The following is a 14,213-nucleotide window of genomic DNA, read 5'->3' on the forward strand; positions in this document are numbered from 1 at the left end:
GCAAAATGTACTAAAGTATCAAAAGTAAAAGTACTCATTATGCAGAAAAATGGTCCGCGTTTTGCTATTATACATCATTATACATGATATTTTTGGATCAATATTACTGCTACATTAATGTGTATGTTGTATTTTAGTGCAGTAGATGTTTAAGGTTGGGCTAATTTTAATTACTTTATACACTGTTAGGTAGTTTCATCTACAGCAATGCATCATGGTCTATAAGATCTTATGTTTGTAGCGTCGCTGTCCTGTGAGAACCATGTATCTCTAAATAGTACTCAGAAAAACAGCCCTGAAGTAGAATGAGTAAATGCACTTAGTTACTTTCCACCACTGTTTCACAATAATGAGCTGAGTTTTAAAAATATATAATTTTTTGTTTATATTATACATTTTGTCTGTATTTTTTCAGGTGATTATTTATTTCTATTATTTATTGATTTAATATTACACGCTTTGGGTTTCAATTCCATGTAACAGACCATTAAAACACACAAATTCCTCTATTCTTGTTCTCTTAAATGAATCACAACCAGGGCTACCTGGTTGATCCTGCCAGTAGCATATGCTTGTCTCAAAGATTAAGCCATGCAAGTCTAAGTACACACGGCCGGTACAGTGAAACTGCGAATGGCTCATTAAATCAGTTATGTCTGTTGCAGTTGAAAGAAAACACTGTCTCAGATGCCAGATGCTGACAGCACTATCAATTTCAAAGATGCTGTCTGAGGCACTTTATCTTTGCTTTATGGCCACATTTCACAGTCTGAGCATCTGCCAGGAATGGAGGACAGAGTGAAAAACAGATGAAAACAATACATGTGGTTAAATGTTCTTTAATGCATGTACACAAATTCATTATTACATAAGAATGAAGGTTGTCGATGTAGCATTGTGTAAAAGATCAGTTCCTAAATCTTATTTTAGGTTAGTAGAGTGGAAAAGATTTATATACATCGTTGCTTGGTAGGACATGAGGATAGATAGAACAGCAATAATGTATTTTTTTCTCAGAAAATTTGAAATGATAACAAAAACATATTGCTTATGCTAGATCACGTTAGCATGTTGTGAATTTCAGCTGTTTATAAGTCTATAAATACCATGGCCTAATTTGCATATCCATTGTTATTTACGTGAAAAAGATTTATATTCCAAGCCAAACAGACTGTAATTTAAATCTGTACAATACATGAAAAATATCAAAATATCAGTAAAGAAAAGAGCACACATTTGTGTCTTAAGACCATGTAAATGTTATTTCAAGTCATATAGCAGCACACAATTAACCTTGTGATTGTAATTCAGAGCAACATTCAGTATTATACATTTTGCATAGGAATCAGGAGTTAATTATATTTTGTTTTGCCACTTATCAGGCACAATGTTCATAGAATATCTAGTTAGAAATGTTAGGCTTAAGCTCATAATATTTAGTTAATACATTCTGCTGTGTTTTTGGCGAAAATAATTGGAAGAAAACCTCTGTTTCATGCATATTTAAATCAGATCACATGCCCACTAGTCACTATTTCTCAGTTTTTCTTTCACACAGTGGCAACAGTGACTGCTAAATGAGCACCAAATTTACAGGTGCACCATGAGGAATCATATATAATGGTCTTTACATTTTATATAACCCTTGATGGATAGGTTTCTTACTATCTGTGTGGGGTGGCCAGGTTGTAATCTATAGTAGTCGTGGCCAAAATGGACACCCCTTGGCTCAGCCATTGTTTGCTTGACAGAGTTAAGATAAAAGCTAACACCTTTTAAGATAATATCTGTTATGCCATAAAATTATCTTCATGCTGTTTTCAGCAGTTTACAATTGAACCTCCATAATTACTAGAAATGCATGTGAGTTTCAGAAACTTGCCAAAGATGTTTGTCTCAAACCAAGAAAGATATATCTAGTTGCATAAGGAAGATATACAGCATTTGAGACTCCTTAGTAGCATACACGCAATATTGATCTGAGTGACCAACTCATACTGTGATTAGTCATTATTTTGCTAGGTTTTATAAGCTTAAATCTACAATAATATGCTCAAAAACCATCGATTTGCCCTTGAAGCTGGAGGAGAATATGAAATTCCTCCGGTCAGTGGTCACTACTGTAAATGACCGGGGAGACTGCACATAAATGTCCTTGAACTTGTGAAATGTTTTGGTCTCCACATCCCAGAGGTAGATTTGTGTGAAAGAATAATCACTGCCAAGAGCAAGGTAATGCCTGTCTGTGAACGTGAAAGGTTGGAGGATCATCGCTCCTCGAGAAGGCAGAGCCTGCACCTCAGTGAACTGCTTATTGGTCCACTTGAGGACTTTGGAGTCACCGATGTAGCAGGTCATGGCCAGATACAACTCACCCTCCTCCCGGAAAGCTTTGACTGCCACCACGTCGTCAACATTTGGGATTTCACCGTGGAGTATGAACTTCAGGGTACTCTTGTTCCACAAGTAGATGACGGGTGACTGAGAGCGACTGGCTAAGATGAGGTAGGACTTCCCGTCCACCTCGACAAACTCAGCATCTGTATCACGAAACCACTCGTGGAGAAACTGGTAGGAGTAGAAACCAGTTTCATTACGGTCTGGCTGGTCAGTCCACTTGTACAGAGTAGACAAACCTGCCTTGGAGCTGTCCACAATCACAAAGTACCAATCACCTTCCATTTTGAAGACCTCAATGTCATTTGGCTTTGAGATGTTAAAGACCTCAATAGTTTGAAACTTTGTGAACTTGTTTTGCTGATCGTCAAACTTGTAAATATGGGAGCCACCAAAGAGCTGGGTAACAATTATCAAGACATGGTTGTCGATCAGAACCGACTTGCATCCAACAACAGACTTCCCTGTGAAGATAAAAGAATTGTCATTGGTAATACAACACAGAAAATGACATTTAAGTTAATCATTAACAGACTCTAAAACAATAACTTTAATAACTCATTTTTTTAAAATAATTTCCAAAAACAGCTGGGCACTGTAGTTTTTAGCAAACGTTTCTCAGACAGGAGTAAATAGTGAATGTGTTGTGGACTATTTTCAGCCATGGATTAATACACATTTGACAGTATTAACAGCACAAGGACAGTGTTTGTGGGATTGACTTAAAATAAACTACAGTGCTCATGTTCATCATAATGGGGTAACATCTCACCCAGAGCAACGTGCTTGAAGAAGAGCAACAAATTGGAAGAAGCTGTATTAGGCTTTGGCTATGCAAGCAAAACTTGTTTGTTGGTTTTGATTTGTTCATGATTTTCTGACTACAGGAAAAATACAGAATATCACCAGACTTAACCTTTAAAAAAGACTTTGGCTGGGTGTTTTCAAACCTGTTATATTGTCAAATTTTCTGAAATTCATTTCAATGTGATCCCACTCCATGACCACACAGCTGTTGGAGTTGGGGGCAGCCATCGCCACATAGATGTCCTCTTTAAAGGAGAAGATGTCCGCTGACATGGACTGAATGGGAATGGCCTGATGACGCACAAAGTCTGTGAGATGCAGACAAAAACAGAGACTGCTAGTCTGCTGACAAAGTGAAAGAGTCGACATTTAGAACCTCACTGCTTAAATCACAATTTTATGCTGTGAAACACTTCTGGATGACACCGTGTAAAGTCATGGCTATCATATTTTGGGTTTAATAATGTTTAATATTTGATTTTAATACAGCATACTTTCTAATATTCTTGTAGTTGTATAGTATTGTTTGCTTATAGTATGCTAAGTCAGTGTTATGCAATGATTTGAAGTGTATTTATGTCTTGTCTGTCCACATTTGCATGGATAATAGTTCTGCCCTGGATTATTAAATAAACACAGAAATGAAACTAATGTGACTACTGTGTGAGCATGTTAGCATGCTCTAGTTAGCATTTAGCTAACAGCCTCACAGAGCCAGTAGTGTAACTGTAGACTCTTCTTGTTTCTTAGTCTTGTTGTATGTGGATGTGTGTGCATGTGTGAGTGTGTGTGTGTGTGTACATACATATGTGTGGGTGTTTTTAGAGGCACGCATGTTAGCAGGCCTCGTTTGTTTGTTTTTGAGTGCAGAATACTGCATGGTAGTGTATAGTGTCCTGTTGAATTATTGAACAGTTTTATTGATTTCTTTCCTTCTTTCTTTCTCACATTCCTTCCTTCCTTCCTTCTTTCTTTCTTTCTTTTAACATGACATTTTTAGCTATGCCTGTGACTATCGTATGCCTGTGACTATTCATAATTGCCTTTTTATACTTGTCATTTTACCTGTGGAGATGCACTCGCCCGGTGGAATAGGAAGGTCATTGAGTCGCTTGCCCTTCATGTCACTGGGGCCTGCGCAGAAGACATCTGATACTGTGGCATTTGTGTTTTTCAGCCACGTCATCAGCCACTTATTCTCACAATTGCACTGGAAAGAGTTGCCTCGCAGATCCCTAATGTATGACAGAGGGAATCATCAGTATCTGCAAAATCAGCTTGGACACATTTACTGAACAATAAAATATGTAATATTATATTATAATATATAATATAATATAATATAATATAATATATATAATATATTGATAAGGTTGAGATGCCACAAAGGCTCGAGACAGTGCAGTAAGTCATTTAAGGTGTTCCTGTATGTCACAAAACAAAGTTAAAACTGGGTGATTGTTTGATACATACATGAATAATTTTAGCTACAGTTTATATTACGAAAGGATTGTTCTTAAGATTGTTCTCCAACTATTGTTCACCAGCAAGCACTTTTGCATTATTGTAAGAACAATTTGTTAATAAAATGTATTTAAAATTATAATAAATCCAACAATTTAAGTCACCCTAAAACCATGATTCACTACAGAGGAGGACAGAGACACAAACTTCATATTTGTGCCATCCATATCATTCTTGTGGGGTTTAATGCTGCCAAACACAAAACACAGCCTGAGTCAGCTTCACTTTGGAACGCAGTATAAAAAAAGACGACACACACACACACACTGCTGACACCACAACTGCTTACTCACAGTTCCAGCAATGAATCCAAGTCAAAAAACAGATCCCTTGGCAGAAACCTCATCTTGTTATTGGCAAGTGATCTAAACCAGAGACACAGTGAGACCAGACAAAATGCACATTATTGTCATTTTTAAGTCTTTTTTGAGTTAGTAACATCAGTCTCTCTCTGTAATAGTAAGGTGTTGGTGCTGCAGACGCTGCATGGATGGTAGAGAGAATGACAGCAAACTTACAGATGAGTCAAATCTCGCAGACCACGAAAGGCATTTTTGGTGATCGTTTCAATCTTGTTCCCTTCAATGAATCTGTTCAATCAGTCATAAAATAGAGGTTTATCAATGTAGACCATCAATATACGAGAACATGAAATAAAGTGCATGTCATTCATATATATGTGTGGGGGGTAAGACAGAGATGGGTAGATTGGAGGGGTGGGGATGGAGTAGGAGAAATGATCTGCAGTTTTTACAACATAAAGTAATACAGTCCATCGACATAATTATTCATTATGTGGTATATTCAAGTTAGCTGTTATGAATCTAATTGTGAATATACTTGTGCAAAAATGTATAAAGAAAATCACAAAAAACAACAACAAACAAACAAACAGTATGTCATTTGACATGTTACATCAAGAAAGCAGTAAGTCTGTCAAATAATACTCACAAGTATTCTAGATGTGGAAGGCCAGAGAAAGCATCATCTTTTATTGTGGTCAAAGAATTTGCATTTAGAAGTCTGTGAAGGAAGAACAAACCCTAAAAATTAAGTGAACTGTAAAATAAACAGTTTTACTTCTTTTCTTACTCCAAATGATCATGATAGACAGAACAAGTTTACATTATTTATCATCCATCTACTTTTTGCGTTGTGTGTGTTGCACTGTCTGTACAACTAAGCCCTGAAATGTTAATTACGGATCACCAATTATTCACTGACCGTTTTCACGTGACAAAATTGCACTTACAAAAGCTGAAGAGAGGGCATGAGTGAAAACATCCCCTCTGTAATTTCAGTAATAGATCCATTTACCATGCTCCTGTCGGAAGAAACACAAACAAATCAAACTCGGATTGGGACATGTTAACACTCTGTACCAGACACACCAAGTGCCAACTCTGCGGGGAAGCACAGGACATCAAGTAAAATGTCTCCGTGGAGGCAACACTGATTGCCTTGTGCTTTATTGAAGAGATAATCCACTTTGGCTGAAGAAATAACGATCAGTTACTCACAGCGAGTTGATCTCATTCGGTACAGTCCGTGGGATCTGTTGTGAAGTACCGACGCAGATGATCGTCTCCTTGGAGCAGGAGCATCCTGAAGGACATTTGAAATTCCTTTTAGATTCAACTGTTCCATAAATATACATAAGCGCAAACCCGGCCAGTAGCCACTGCTTAGTAGATGTCATGTTGCTTCTTGAACATTAATGACAAACGTGGTCGGTGCTGGCAGCAGCTTTTACCCGCCTGGGCGACATTAAAATGCAGCACTACAGTAGAAACCCCTGACACAGGCTGATACGGCTGCAGCTGCGTCCCGGAAGGCTACTTCGGTTTTGGACTGGGGGGAAAAAAACAAAAACGTCGACTTGTCAGTAATCACAATGGTAAATTGTTGAGAAGAAAGACTCTAAAATATATTTAATATTGATTTGAATTAATGTCACAAAACATCGTTTTTCACCATTCGAGGTGGGGGAATCAATACAAGACCAAAACGATACTAAAACACAAAAATGCCATGAAGTGGTTATTTCAGCACCATGGAGAGCGGTAACAATGTTTAAATGCTCATTTGTCATGCAGACTTTATCACGTGACACATTCTGCACACCAGAGCACTTTGACTCCATTAGTACAGAAAGCCCCATAAAGAGGAAAATGCATTAACAAGTAACAGTAACTCCACAGCTAGACTGTAGGCCATAGATTATACACTCATCATAGTCACCATATATCATCAGTTACCAGCTCAGTATGATTGGAATAGAAATAGCTGATGCATTCATTTACAGAGAAAACAACATACATACATACACACACACAGACACACACACACACACACACACAGTGGTGAAGTGGTCTATGTGTGCTGTTACATACCACTAGAGGGCAGCTGCTGATAACCAAATGAGGAACAAACTTAAAAAGTTACAGTTTTGTTAACTAATGGAAAATTTATCTGCTGTCATTTGTAGTGAAGCATTTTCTGTGAACCAAGCAATTACAATGTAGTGAATTGATGTCAATAAAGTATAAAAATGACAAAACAATAAATAATAAAGGTTTCGTGTTGAATGGTGTAAAAACAAATTATAAAGACACAATGGGATCGCTCTGTTCCAATAGCAGGTTGTGTAATCATGGATACCTATGTTTTATTTTAAAAGGCTGATACTACTTTCATTTGGCAGACGCTTTTGTCCAAAGCCACTTACATTCTTTGTATTTGCAATCCACAATCATGGCCTTAAAGATTTAACATTTTACTTACATTTTTCCACTGCATTATCTTTGCTCTAAATGCCACATATTACCATTATTCATAGAAATAAGTTTTCACTAAACAATAGTGTTGTTAGTTGTCGCAGCAGGCCCTAACAAGGTGCTGACCTTTGCTGAAGGACCAGCCGTTTATGAGCACGAGTGAAACCAAATACCCATTGCCAGAAGGGAGCATCCGTACATATCTGCCATTGCTCGCATAATTCATGACAGCTCTGCATCTAGCATTGCTGTTTTTAGGCTAGAGTATCCCTGAAACACTCAGCAGCTGAAACCAGATGACGCCACAGCAAACGTCTCCTTGCTATTACTTTCTAGACAACCATGAAGATGTGATTAAGGAACTGGAAACGCCTACATAGAAAAGTTGTTTTTTCACATTTAGTCTCTGTAAAATACAAACAGCTCATGTTAGGCCCAGCCGTTTGTCTTTCACGGACATGTTGAGACTCATGACCTCTGACACCGTGAATGTCATGTTATTACATTTTGCTCATGTTCTGGATGTCAGTACGAACGTTATAAACACAATAAAACAAACCTGTTTCCTTTACTCACAAATCAAACAACAACATCTAACAGTGGTGGGCTGGCACTTCAAAATAGCTTTATGTCCCTGTTTTTCCTGAAAACAAGGAAATAAGAGACGCTTCCAGAAAGGATACGTTTGATTTTTTTTGTAGAAAAATGCCAGTTGCTTCTTTTGTTCTTGTTCACAGTCATGTGATTGATTTTGTGTCACATGAAACAAGGCTCCCATGATCAAACACATTTACACAGATAGAAAAACATCAGCATAAATTAACTGAATAACTGCTCCTACTGTGATGTCTGTGGCATCTTTCCCTTGTAGATACAGTCGTAAACTGACTCTCAAAGGTACAGAGTTTCTGAACACGAAACTACTGTAACTGAAAGCATAAAATACCTTTATGAAGCAGATAATGACTGAGGACCAAACACACAAACAAGCACACGATCTATAACACAAGTTTAGGGACTTGGCATGTGGTGATTCTACTATCCAATAATTATTATTATTAATGTACCAATATCATTAAGTCTATTAATAACACCAATAATCAGACTTAATGGTAATGTTACAGTAAACAGCTTAGTGGTATTATTACAGTGCATAGCATGGTAATATTTACTCTGTATACATATACTTTTAGTATATTCAGCTACAGCACAGATATTCTCTTAAAGCCCCCCATGTGCAGGATTATTTTACTTGGGTGCCATCCGATGGTCGTATCAAGAATGATGCTATACTTCTAACTCTTATAAACTGATACCACTTTCTAATATGGCACCTGTCATAAAGGGTCCATAAGAACAACTGATTAAATATAAGTTCATAAATAATTTAATAATTTTATAGATCAGTTTTAAGATATTAATTAGAACAGTATTGTAAAAATCTGATCAATTTTGGTGGTGTTTATCCTTTCTATTTGGTAATAATGTAATATAAATGTTTGTAATTAATATTCACCTATTTTCTACTTTCCAATAAGTCTGCAGTTATAAATGTTATTAATTATATTATTATTATTACTATAAGGACTTAGATTTGAAGCACACAGCAGCTTTTTGTCAGAGAGTAAGTGGTCAAAAGGTCCACTGAAGGTGTTTTCCTGATGAATTTAGGATCTCACCAAAAACATAATAAGCGTTATGCTGGAGGAGGATAAACACATAACAATCGAGGGTCTAACGATAGAAGGTAGTGAATGCTGCACAGGCTGTAAAACCCTATGAGGAAAATTTGTGATTTATTTTGGGCTATATAAATAAAACTGACTTTGCTTAACATGAAACAATATGACAAAATACTCTTTAGGCTCCATTTTTATATGAATGTGTTGCTTCTTTAAATTTTTGTGATTTTTATAAATTGGTAAACCTACTGAACCCTTCACCACCAGTAGGTCAGTAAAAGGGACCTAAATACTCACAGTGACCATTTATCCTCCTTAAGTGAATTGTCATTATCGGTGGTTTAGGATAACGCTCTAATCCCTTACATCCATTAAACTAGCTCACGTACGACACTTTCAAAAAGTTGACCTTTTACCCTTTGAACCATGAAACCCTTGAGGGTTGGGAGGGGGTAAGCTGAAGAAGTGCAGTGCCTGGCTGCTGGTGACTGCTTCATAGCAGGTGTTCAAGATCTCAGACTTCTCCAGTTCCCACTCAGGAGCAGCAGGAGGCCCAGTGGTCAGTATCAGAAACTCACCGGTGCTGCTAGATGGCACAATCCTACAGGAAACACTGGAATTATGCATATTGAACAAGTCTGTGTTCACCAAAGGTGGAAGAAGTATTCAGATCTTGTCCTTAAGTAAAAGTAGTAATACCACAGTGCAAAAATACTCCATGACAAGTAAAAGTTCTGCATTCAAATTTTTATTTTAATTAAAAGTACAGAAGTATTGGCGTCAAAAGATACTTTAAGTACCAAAAGTAAAAGTACTCATTATGCAGAATGGCCCCTTTCAGAATAAGATTACTGGATTCTAATTCACTTTAATGTTGCAGCTGGTAAAGGTGGAGCTAATTTTATCTACTTTATATACTTTGTCGGCTGAGTAGCTTGTGAATTTCCCCCCGGGGAATACTGTTACATCATCATTTATTTGTTGATTATTTTTTTATATTATAAATCTGAATCTGCAAAGTAAATAGTAACTAAAGTTAGCAAATAAATGTAGAGGAGTAATAAGTACAATATTTGCCTCTGAAATGTAGTGGAGTAGAAGTATAAACTAGCAGAAAATGGAAATACTGAGTACAGTACTTGAGTAAATGTATTTAGTTACTTTCCACCACTGGTGTTCAACATTATATTACAAAATCCACAACAATTTATCATATTTGAAATGTAGTTTTTTCTCATTATTCTAATAAAGTAAAATGGTAATTTATTAACCTCTTGACATGCAGTTTCCCCCTTTTCCCCATAAGTAGCTTTAAGATTTGGAAAAACTATCTTAAGCCACACAGTCTGACAGTATTAGATACATATTCAGACATGTTTAGCTTGTTCCAACTCTTCATTGACGCTATATGATGTCGAACTCGTGTTTTTTATGGCTGCATTGTTCCATCAAATGGAAAAATTCTAGATGTTTGTGCATCATTTTATACATTTATACACTTTTCCCCAAAATTCAGCCTGATATACTTGGTATCTTTGAAAAATTTGGGATCTTCACTAGAATTTAAAATAAAGTTTTGCGGATTTTGGCTGCGCAGTGTGAGATGGTAATGACCAGTTATGGAATGTAACTGGAATTTACTCAAGTACTCTATGTACAATGTCTTATGGACAATTTAGAGGTACATTTCTTAAGTACATCCATTTCATGCTACTTATACTTATTATTATACTCCAATACGTCAGAGGCAAATATTGTACGTTTTACTCCACTACACTTATTAGAGAGCTATATTGTCTAGTTAATTTATAAATTAATATTTTACATGCAAATAATATCATCATATAATAAAATATGATACATTGTTATATATTAAACTATTCAACAGTATGTAAGATAGTTAAAACTAGCTCCACTTCAACAATAAAATTAAATGCATCAGTAATAATAATACAATATTATAATATATAATAATATGTCACTGTGAGCTGCAGCAGAATAAGTACTTCTATATTTATTACTTTATGTTGCTGAAAATAATTCTTTATTTTTACTTAAATAACATTTTGAATTCAGATTTTTACTAGTAAAAGTCGCTACTTTTACTTAAGTACAGAATCAGAATACTTCATAGGCAATGACTTGCTGAAATGTTGTGAGGTTTTAAGGGGTTTATAAAAAACAGCTTTCTTTTCCATATCGTGACCCTCCAATAATCATAAGACAACAATGCTTCTATTGCTGCTGCTAGCACTTAAACATTAACATTATGATAATCACAACTGTGATCAAACTAAAATACTAAACTTTTGCTTTGCTAAAATGTTGTTATTTAATGGTGGAGATCCTGTTTGAGACAAATAGTTTTGCATTAATTCCTAATGGGCTATTTCATTAATAAATAATTATATAATAAAACAGTTTAATTGATTGGATAATGTATTTTAATGGACTATCACATCTGTCTGGCCAATCAGAGCTCCTGTTGCTGCTCTGTCGACTAATTAGAACTTTTTTAAATAATTAAATACTGTAAAAATCTACAACGATTCCGGTGGCAAACTCCAGGATCCATTACCTATCAGAGTTAATCAATCGCTTTCACGTAGCCCATGTAGACCCATGTCAGCTCTGAGAGTGGATAAACAACTGTCCGACCAACACTTGTCAACCCTGAAAATCTGTTACTGTAAAATCAACACTTGTTAACACAGGAAGATTTGTTGTGTTACTGCTCAACTTATCCTTCACACTCAAACGGTTATTTTTAGAGCAGGTACATATTGTGTATCAATTCTCTGCTCTGTATCAACATCTGATGATGTGAGGGTTAGAGCGAGGGTCAAAGCGGTCTTCACATGGACTGTTCGTGGCGTTGATTAATGGTGCTCATGATTTAACACCTGCTGTTTTAATGCAGCCACTGTAAGAAACTGATCTCAACATTGCGTGTGCGGTGTCCCCATTTTAAATAGCTTCCTAAATTTATCAGCTTTGTGGAGGTCAGTTCAACCTGTGTGTGTGTGTGTGTGTGTGTGTGTGTGTGTGTGTGTGTGTGTGTGTGTGTGTGTGTTTGACACTGAAAGAGAAAATCTAATCTTTAATGGGTTAGACTTTGAGGAAATAAAGACCACACTTGCACTGTTTTTCCACATGAAATTTATTATATGCACTTTTATGAAGTATAAAGGTGGTGGTTGTACAATAATTTCATGAATATTTATGAAATTATGGTTTATTTTCATTTGTTTTATCACTATCAAAATGCAAAACTGAGAACTGAGAAGAGCAACTGCAAACTGAATAAAACATTTAGCAGTATTCAAGCACTGTTATGTCATTTAATAGCCATTATAAGTATAATTTGTTGTTGTGAAATCTAAGCTTGAGTCATGACCTTTAATAATTTACTGCTGTTTGTCTTTGCAAGGCAGCAGTTATGGCAGATAACAGGCTTCACCTATCAGGTAAATTTATCAAAAACAGTCCTGAAAGAAGTATTCAGCTCCTAAGGAAAAGTATCAATACACAAATGTAAAAACACTCCATTACAAGTAAAAATCCTGGATTAAATGCATACTTAAGTAAATTATTAACATCAAAATGTACTTAAAGTACCAAAAAAGTCTGTTGTCTGTTCTCCAAAATCATTATATTGTTATTACCGATGCATCAATGTGCAAGCAGCATTTTACTGTTGTAGCTGGAAAAAGGTGGAGCCAGTTTTAACCTCTTCTTATACAGTTGAGTATTTTAGTCCAGTGGTTCCCAACCTAAGGGCCGGGGCCCTCCAAAGGGTCACAAGATAAATCTGAGACGTTGTGAGATGATTAATGGGAGAGGAACTATTAATGGGAGAGGAAAGAAGAAAAAGCAAACTTGTACAACCCAAATGTATATTAATTGTTTGACTTTTCTCTGATGTTTGCTTTTTTTGTGTAATAATGGATCATTTTAGGCCTGGAAAAGTTATTTAATTTAAACCATCTGAGAAGTTTAGAGGGTAAATGATTCTTTGGTGGAACTGCTAACAACTCATAGTCATCTGAAACATGACAAGTGGCCCCAACAAGACACTGCTGTTTTGTAAGGAGCCGCAAGCCAAAAAGGGTTACAAACCACTGATTTAATCTTAACAATGTGTTTTATGTTATATACTTATAACATTTTTTTTAATGTAAAATCTTAATCTATAAAGTAACTACTGCAGCCATCAAATTTATGTAATAGCGTAAAAAGTGCAATATTTCCCCCTGAAAAGTAAAATGGAAACACTCAAGTAAAGCATGAGTATTTCAAAATTGTTCTTAAGTACAGTACTTGAGCAAATAAACTCAGTTTGTTTCCACCACTGCTTAAAAAACCCAGATAATTTCCAAGATGCTACACCGCATTAATGACACTGAAGGTAAAAGTGGGATTTGAGGGGGACAAAGACTTTATACCAGTGGCCTCTGTCCTTGATATTGCTGTCAGTGTGCCCTCCACATGCAGCAACTGTTGGCCCAACCCCTCCCTGCTGCATACCACCAATCTGGGGCCCTGTCCAGAAACAACACTTGACTTGTCTTCAACACTTAGACAGAGCTCTAATAACTAGATCATTACTATGAAAGATACATTATTCAGCATTGTCCCTGATAGCAAACATTATTACAGAAACACCCAATCCTTCATTTACTTCAGTCTCTCACGAGTCCGGCATGGCCCAGTGGTGGGAGTGGGAATAACAGATTAGATTTACATCTACAGATGAATGGATGAATTTATAGTAAATTCTTTTAGCTCACTGGCACCAGCTGGTGGTGAATATTTTTCTCCATCAAGGAAAGGCAGCTGTTTCAGTGAGAGGGCACTGATGGCTTCCACAAATATTATTAGAGCCAATATTAGTACATTATCTATACAATATATTTACACACCCAAAGCACTCTTTTACTTTCATCACTAGACCACAACCCTGTATATACAGTAACAATTTGACCTCGATACTGTGTTTGTCCATTTGTCGTTATACCTGTATGTT

General features: G+C 36.2%; 1 protein-coding gene across 1 annotated transcript; it reads right to left on the reverse strand.

Annotated features, from left to right (window-relative positions):
- Window positions 1-823: 823 nt before the first annotated feature.
- On the reverse strand, window positions 824-6,793 carry LOC122873018 (leucine-rich repeat LGI family member 2-like). Its single transcript, XM_044189246.1, has 8 exons — window positions 6,249-6,793; window positions 5,981-6,052; window positions 5,680-5,751; window positions 5,247-5,318; window positions 5,022-5,093; window positions 4,270-4,439; window positions 3,348-3,512; window positions 824-2,861 (listed from the first exon to the last, which is right to left on the reverse strand). Exons 1-8 carry the CDS (start codon window positions 6,425-6,427, stop codon window positions 2,026-2,028), a joined length of 1,638 nt encoding a protein of 545 aa, XP_044045181.1. The 5' UTR covers window positions 6,428-6,793; the 3' UTR covers window positions 824-2,025.
- Window positions 6,794-14,213: the final 7,420 nt, after the last annotated feature.

Source organism: Siniperca chuatsi, linkage group LG3 (genome assembly GCF_020085105.1).
Source record: "Siniperca chuatsi isolate FFG_IHB_CAS linkage group LG3, ASM2008510v1, whole genome shotgun sequence".
Lineage (NCBI taxonomy): Eukaryota > Metazoa > Chordata > Actinopteri > Centrarchiformes > Sinipercidae > Siniperca > Siniperca chuatsi.

Excerpts from the sequence above, each read along its gene's own strand:
- LOC122873018 (XM_044189246.1), bottom strand. The coding sequence starts at position 6,427 with ATGACATCTACTAAGCAGTGGCTACTGGCCGGGTTTGCGCTTATGTAT. Across the intron at positions 6,053-6,248 it reads CCGAATGAGATCAACTCGCT|GAGCATGGTAAATGGATCTA; the intron begins GTGAGTAACTGA and ends TTCTTCCGACAG. Across the intron at positions 2,862-3,347 it reads AAAATTTGACAATATAACAG|GGAAGTCTGTTGTTGGATGC; the intron begins GTTTGAAAACAC and ends TTATCTTCACAG.